This window comes from Otolemur garnettii, unplaced genomic scaffold (assembly GCF_000181295.1).
Source record: "Otolemur garnettii isolate 467f Iridium unplaced genomic scaffold, OtoGar3 scaffold00012, whole genome shotgun sequence".
In the NCBI taxonomy this organism is placed as follows: domain Eukaryota; kingdom Metazoa; phylum Chordata; class Mammalia; order Primates; family Galagidae; genus Otolemur; species Otolemur garnettii.
Genome location: NW_003852407.1, coordinates 27,417,335 through 27,425,284, shown reverse-complemented (window position 1 = coordinate 27,425,284; position 7,950 = coordinate 27,417,335). Strand labels below are relative to the sequence as shown.

Here is a 7,950-nt window from a genome sequence, read left to right as displayed (position 1 = left end):
TTTGTATCAGTGATAAGCAACTATTTTTGGCATAAGGAGAAAATGGAAAGCATTTAAGGTGATATTATTTTCTTCTTCAAAATGAATATAGCTTTTTGAAATTCCCATGGGGAAAATGTGTATTTGTACAACTTTGTCAAATAAAAGAAGGACATTAAGGAAATTGGCATTGCTTTTTAGCCACCAAAATGTTTATATCTTGGTGTTTCAGGAACATAGAAGTTGCTAATATGTCGTCCTGAAATTAGATCGTAGGCTTTTTGCATAGCTAGTCAGGCATTACTGGGGCAGAGGGTTGCTTATCACTGGCTTTGCTTGATTGATTGAAATAAACTGATTTTTGCTGCATTAATTATAAATTTTAAGAGAATATCTTCAGGCCTGGCGCCTATAGCTCAGCAGTTAGGGCACTGGCCACATGCACCAGGGCTGGTGGGTTCAAACTCGGCCAGAGCCTGCTAAAACAAACAAAATAGTCAGGCATTGTGGCAGGTGCCTGTTGTCTCAGCTACAAGGGAGGCTGAGGCAAGAGAATCACTTAAGCCCAGGAGTGGGAGGTTGCTGTGAGCTGTGATGCGACAGCACTCTACCGAGGGTGACATAGTAAGACTGTCTCAAATAAAAAAAAAAAAGAGTACCTTGTAATTTCAAAATATTAATATATTCTATCATTTGCAGACTTCAAGATAATGCTTTTAGTACCACTGCAAGTTGATGAAACAAAAATTCTTTAGGGACTACATTTCTCTCCATCTTTCCAAGTCTTTACAAAGACAGTTGGCTAGAAACCAGAGCAGAAAATGAACGAGAAAACCAAAGATGTGTTTAAGTAACAGAAATACATGAGGGTTTATTATGGTAGATTATGGAAAGAAAGTTTAATTTTTATGTGTGCAGGTAGGCACTGATCCAGACGTTTAGACACCATTGATTATAAAGTGCATTGACTATGCATTGAATATGCATAAAATATGCATGAATATCCCAAGAACATGCATAGATGAATACTTATTAAATGCTAGTAACAGTCTTTTATTATTTATACTCCTGAAATAGTAATAGGAACACATTGTACTTGGATACCACATTTTATCCAAGGACCTCACAGTCATCGTAACAAGCAACACAGGGCTGGAAGCTCAAGATCCCATAGCACATTAGGTCACTTACTCATGGCCTGGGAAATATAGATTCCCAATCATAGAACCAAAGTAAAAGATCCATGAGACAAGCCTAAATTTCTTGTGGTTTGTAATTTTCGGAATTTTCAAATACTCCATTGATCTCCCAACATAGCTGCAATGTTGAGTCTAAGTGAAAATGATTTACATGTCAGAAATAAGATGAGGACCAACTGGTCAATGTGCCCTTTGTGTTTTCTGTAGTTCCACAGTCCTTCTTTGATAGCACACAGAATGTGTGGATGGCTTTTTAATAATGTATGGTACACATCATTGATTCTGAATAATCAGGACTATGGGCTTGGGTAGAAGAAAAAAATGTTACACTGAAGGACATACATTACATACATGTAGAATATGGTGGATCTATGTATTTAAGTACACCTACATTTAACACAAAAGCGAAAGTGCATCAACTTACTGAAGATCAGCCTTTCCGTTTTAGAAAAACAGAGCTTTCTGTCTCCTTGTTTAGTACTGAGAGCCCTGTCCATCTTAGAGTTTAACGGAGAGACCCAAATTAGCACGATTTCTGTAGAATCCATGAATGTGCCAGGTCCCCCTGGAGTTGAGTTACAGGGTGGCGTGAGATGCCCATGGGAAGAAGGGGTCCCTGAGCTGTTCTGCTCTTGACTCCGAGCAGAGAGCACAGCTCTTCTTCGTCAGGGACCAACAGAGTGGCCACTCTGGGCATTTTCTTTCTTAAACGAATTTCCAACACTTTTTAAAAAGCAACTTCTTTTTGCACAACATGGTTAAGGTTCCCATCTTCCCATCACGTACGGAACTCGGTTAGCTTTTTCTGTGACCTTCTTTACTTCGAAGGAGACGCAAAATACGTTCATTCTTGGTTAGCTCTGCTGGAAGTTTATTGGCCTTCAAGAAGAGAAGACGGGCATTAGTGAATTCCTACAAACTGGTGTGATCTTAGGGATTCCAATGGGGGACATCTGACCCCTACTGTCTCCTTCACTAATGAAAAATCTCACAGAATTCACTCATCTTAAAAATATTTTTTATTTTCTCCTATTTACAAGCTAATGAACTCACTTTTTTATATGAAGGCATTAAAAATCTCCATTAAGTGCACAAATATTACTTTCTATTTTCCCCTCTCATTGTTAGAAATAGTCTTCTTCTTTTTTTTTTTTTTTGCAGTTTTTTTTTGCCGGGGTTGGGTTTGAACCCACCACCACCAGTATATGGGACTGGCACCCTACTCCTTTGAGCCACAGGCACCGCCCATTAGAAATAGTTTTCTATCCAGCCAGGTCCCTTACTGTACTGTAATCCCCTAGAGGGCAGAGTCCAGGTCTAATTGTCACTGCTTCCTCATCTCCAGCACAATGCCTGCTAGGTGTTCAATAAATACTGGTCAAATTAAATTAACTATCTCATATTTAATCAGTTTATTACATGAAGTCGTCTGTTTGATAGTGACTCAGGATGCAGAATGGGTATCTTTGGATGAGGAGGCAGAATTAGGAAACATCCAGAGCATCAGAGACGCCTGGGCAGGAGCACCTTCAGCAGCTAAAACTTTCTGCCTGACCCAGCAGCACTCCGAGTCCCGTCTTTCATGTTGTTGCTGAGATATATTCTTTAAGCACTTGGCGAGGCAGTCAGCAACAGGTGTTATGGGCAATTGTTCTCCAACTTTTACATTCTTAAAAATGCTTGAAGACTCTGACAAACTTTCACTTTTGTTAGAAACTAAAACTGAGGCCAGGCACAGTGGCTCACGCCTATAATCCTAGCACTCTGGGAGGCAGAGAAGGGGGAACTGCCTGAGCTCAGGAGTTCAAAACCAGCCTGTGCTCAGGAGACCCAGTCTCTACCAAAAATAGAAAAATTAGTCAGGCATTGTGGCAGGCACCTGCAGTCCCAGATACTCAGGAGGCTGAGGCAAGAGGATTGCTTGAGCCCAAGAGTTGGAGGTTGCTGTGAGTTGTGACACCATGGCATTCTACCAAGGGTGACAAAGTGAGATTCTGTCTCAAAAAAAAAAAAAAAAAAAGAAAGAAACAAACAAACTAACTAACTAAAACTGAGAAAAAATTTAAAATATATTTCTTTATTAAAAATACACATATCACAAGTTAACACATTTATGAAAAACAAATAATTTTTTTTTTTTTTTTTTGGAGACAGAGCCTCAAGCTATCCCCCTGGGCAGAGTGCTCTGGCATCACAGCTCACAGCAACCTCCAACTCCTGGGCTCAAGCGAGTCTCCTGCCTCAGCCTCCCAAGTAGCTGGGACCACAGGTGCCCGCCACAACGCCTGGCTTTTTGGTTGCAGCCGTCATTGTTGTTTGGCGGGTCTGGGCTGGGGATTCGAACCCGCCACCTTAGGTGTATGTGGCTGGCGCCTTAGCCGGTTGAGCTATAGGCGCTGAGCCAACAAATAAATTTTTAAAAACAAGAAAAATTACTGAGAAGAGAGTAGCATTGTTTAACAGTTTTGCTTTTTTTTTTTTTTTTTGAGACAGGGTCTTACTCTGTTGCCTGGCAGAGTATAGTGGTGTGAGCATAGCTCATTGAGACCTCACACTACTGGGCTTAAGCCTCTTAGCCTCTCAAATAGCTTGAACTACAGGCATGTGCTACTGTGCCTGGCTAATTTTTCCATTTTTTGTAGAGACAAGGTCTTGCTCTTGTTCAGGCTTGCACTTTCTTTTTGTTTTTGAGACAGCATCTCTCCCTCTCGGGCTAGAGTGCCATGGCATCAGCCTAGTCCACAGAATCCTCAAATTCCTGAGTTCAAGAGATCCTCCGGCCTCAGCCTCCCAAGTAGCTGGGACTACAGGCATCTGCCACAATACCTAGCAATTTCTCTAATTTTAGTAGAGAGGGGGTTCTCAGTGTTGCTCAGGCTGGCCTCAAATTCCTGAGCTCGAGCAATCCTCCCACCCTGGCTTTTTATGTAATTTCTTTAAGCATTTTGTTACAGAAAATTTTAAAAAAGATGTGTAGCAAGGGTCAAGATTAAATATAATTAACATTTTCTAGGGGTTCATCAAAGACATTCTTGGGAAAACCTGGAATTTTTGCAAGATAATAAAATTTATAAAATAACTTACAAAGGTCTGTAAAATATTTTAAGTATGGCTTGGTGTACTCACTGTTGCTTCTGTACCTTTAGAGCAAAGGTCAGCACAGTGAAAAAGGCAGATAACATCTTTGTGTTATCAAGAATATTGTTTCGACTTCTAAGACTGCATGAACAAGTCATGAAGATGCTCAGGGGTCCATAGATGCTTTAAGAACTGTTTCAGAAGGCTGGGCTCAGTGGCTCATGCCTGTAATCCAGCACTCTGGGAGACTGAGGCAGGTGGATTACCCGAGCTCACACACTGGAGACCAGCCTGAGCAGGATCGAGACCCTGTCTCTAAAAAATAAACAAATAGGAAAAGTAGCTGGGCATTGTGGCGGGCACCTGCAGTCTCAGCTATTCAGGAGGCTGAGGCGGGAGGATTGCTTGAGCCCAAGAGTTTGAGGTTCCTATGAGCTATGATGTCACAGTACTCCACCAAAGGCAACAAAGTGAGACTCTGTCTCAAAAGAAAAATTGTTTCAGAGGCCAAGTGTGGTGGCTTACACCTGTAATCCTAGCACTCTGGGAGGCTGAGGCAAGTGTACTGCCTGAGCTCAGGAGCTCGAGACCAACCTGAGCTAGATTCAGTCTTTAAAAATAGCCAGATGTGGTGGGTGCCTGGGAAGCAGAGGAAAGAGGGTTGCTTGAGCCCAGGAGTTTGAGGTTGCTGTGAGTTATGATGCCACAATACTCTACTGAGGGTGACAAAGTGCGACTGTCTTAAAAAAAAAAAAAGAACCTTTTCTGTAGAGGGATCAAGGGGATGTTCTGAATTTCAGGGGAGGCCATTTTTTTGCTGTTTGTTGTTTTAGAGACAGGGTCTTGCTCTGTTGCTCAGCCTGGAGGGGAATGGTGTGATCATAGCTCACTGTACCCTTAAACTCCTGGGTTTGGCAATCCTCTCAGTTCAGCTTCCCAAGTACCTGGGACTCCAGTAGCACACACCACCATGTCCAGATTATTTTTTTTCCAATTTTTTTATAGCAATGAGGTCTCACTATATTGCCCAGGCAGGTCAAATTCCTGGCCTCCATTGATCCTCCTGTCTCAGCCTCCCCAAATGCTGGGATCACATGTGTGAGCCAACACACTCAGAAAAGAGAAGGCCATTAAAAGATAAAAAGGCACATAGAATGGAGGAGGGTGCTTGGATATAGATGTTTCCTGTGTCAAATATTTTTTTCTCCTGTAAGTAAGCCTGAAACCCTAGTTGCTTTGTCTAGAACCTTGATCCTAGGTGAAGCTTCTGCAAACCCCACCTAACTGGGCTAGATCCTGCTCCCTGCTCCCCACCTCCTGGTTAGGACTTCATTTGTTGGAACTAAGAATTTTCCACAAGACATCTGCTGGGCAGCATGTAGCTGCAGCCCTGTCCACCACACGGCACCCTTGATGCTAATGCTGGATTCAATTAAAGAACCAACTGCCATGCTATGCTACAATAGAACAGGGGCCCCACTGTGGGGTCAGTTTCTACTGTTAACTCCATTGTTGCAGGAATAGACATGTATAGGCCTAACACCTGGGACTACACATAAATGCTCGTGGTAAACATACCTCACCTGTGTGCAGTCTCAAAGTAAACACTAGGAATAACTGAGCTGTCTACATTAGTTGTTAGTCTTTGGGTGAGCAGACTGGCAGGTAGCCAGAGGGTACATTGCAGTCACGGAGAAAGGAGCTAAGAAGTTATACTCTGCCAACCAGTCTGCTGACTTACTGCCTTGAGTGACCATCTCCAAGAATGTCCATATTCTTTGCTATTGAAAACAGCTTTATACCCTTAAACTGTGTTGTCAATCACAACACCACTGCCTGTGTCATCCATGTAGTTCTAGAGACCTGGTCCAATTCCTTCTCTTTCCCTGGTGGTCCCCACTGAGTTTGCAGGTTGCTGAGGCTGTGTCCCAGGATACCCCCTAATGGCCATTTACAGCATCAAACCACTGTATGTCCCTACTGTTCCTGAGAGAAGATGTGTTTTGAGTGGTCCATTGTGTGCTGGGAACACAAGACCCCTGTTCCCAGAAGGATGGCTATAGCGTGAAGCGCAGATCCACTGGTCAGCCCTCTCCTCGGGCATCTCCTCAAAGCCTCAGGGCAGAAGTTCTGGAGCTCCCAGAGCAGATGAGTGCTTCTGGACTAGCTTAGAAGTTGCTTTGTCTGGGAGGCCTAGAGTAGCATTCTTTACTCCTCTCCTTATAGCTCCTGTCACTCTCTATTGCAATTACTTGTTTAATTATCTTTATCACCGCTAAACTCTGACCTCACTAGAAGCACAGACTGTCTGACTCCTAGTCACCACTGTATCCTCAGCACAGAGCACAGTGCCTGTGTCTAGTAGCTGCTCAGTGTTTGTGGAAGAATGAATGAAGGCAACAATACCCCTTCGAGAGTGCTGGGGGGCTGGAATCCCAACACCCTGGCTTCTGGAGCTGTCATTGAAAAGACTGGTTCTTGTAGGGTGACTGGTGAGTAAGTGGTCACTTTCCTGGCAGCTACTCCCAGGTTTTTGAGGGCTTCCGCAGTATGTGGCTCCAACATGAGTGCCCACACACATATCCACGTGATTTCAGGGAGAGTACAAAGCCTAGCCTTTTACCCATTGGAAATTACCCATAATCATTACTGCTGATGATTCTTCTATTATTCCAGTGGACACACAGAAATTGCATTTTTCAGTTTCTATATAAATTTGCTAACATTTCCCCCCTGCCTTAGTTCAGTATTGCACAGCTCACCAACAAAGATTGATTTCTTTAGGAAGTCTGTGTGGGAGGTCTAAAGATAAGAGCTGAAGGAAAGCACCCTGACTTCATCTGGCGTATGACAGCCAGGCCAGCTAATGGAAAACAAATCAAAATACCTCAGGAGAGATAAGCAGAAATGTTACCTTCAAGTGATTCATTGGTAGAAGTGGGGACATAATACTTCTACATGCTAATTAAAATGAAAATAGTTACCTTTGGCTCTGCTTAATGGTTTCTTTTTAAAATTTCACGAAATATGTTTTTTTATCTTGTTTAAAAAAATCTAACTCAGTAATAGACTGTGGGGTAAACCTCCACAAAAATTAAATGAAATGTGCTCTTTTAATTCCAGAAACTGAGCGAAAAGACTTGTGAGTATTATGCGCTTTTGTTGAGGCCCTAAGCGACCTGAGAAAACACAGTGGGGGCCTGCAGGCCAAGCGTAAAAACCTCCCACAGGGAACCCCGACTGTGCAGTCAAGTCAGCCTGTCAGATAAGGGTTGAAATGGCCCATCTGTGCAGAGGACATGACTCAAAGGTTGATGTGAGTAAAAAGAAAAAACTCCATCTTAATGATGTTGAATAAAATACTCCATCGTAACTGCAGGGTCTCCAAAGCCATAAGAAAACCGTCATGAAGCCAGTTTCTCAGAAATTTAATTGAATACATAGAAGAGAAAGGTTTTACTCCTCTGTTTATCCTAACCTTTAACTTTAACAACAGAAGTCAGATAATTTATTATTCTTTTAGGTCTTCCAAGAGGAATAGGCTGAGGCTAGCTTAAGATGATTGTCTTACTTTCCTGGACTTTCTTTCTTTAGGCTAATCTCATGATGGCTATCTCACTTTCCCGGACTTTCTTTCTTTTCTATAGTTTAAGATAAGAAATGAAGATGTTAGGATTTTTTTTTTTTTTTTTTT

General features: G+C 42.4%; 1 protein-coding gene across 1 annotated transcript in view; it reads right to left on the bottom strand.

The window, feature by feature from the left end:
• Window positions 1-1,709: 1,709 nt before the first annotated feature.
• Window positions 1,710-7,950, bottom strand: part of ANKRD29 (ankyrin repeat domain 29) — a 45,355-nt gene continuing 39,114 nt past the window's right edge. The window contains exon 9 of the mRNA XM_003784835.2: window positions 1,710-2,057. Within this exon, the coding sequence (XP_003784883.1) occupies window positions 1,974-2,057 (84 nt within the window). The 3' untranslated portion in view covers window positions 1,710-1,973. The remainder of the gene's footprint in view (window positions 2,058-7,950) is intronic.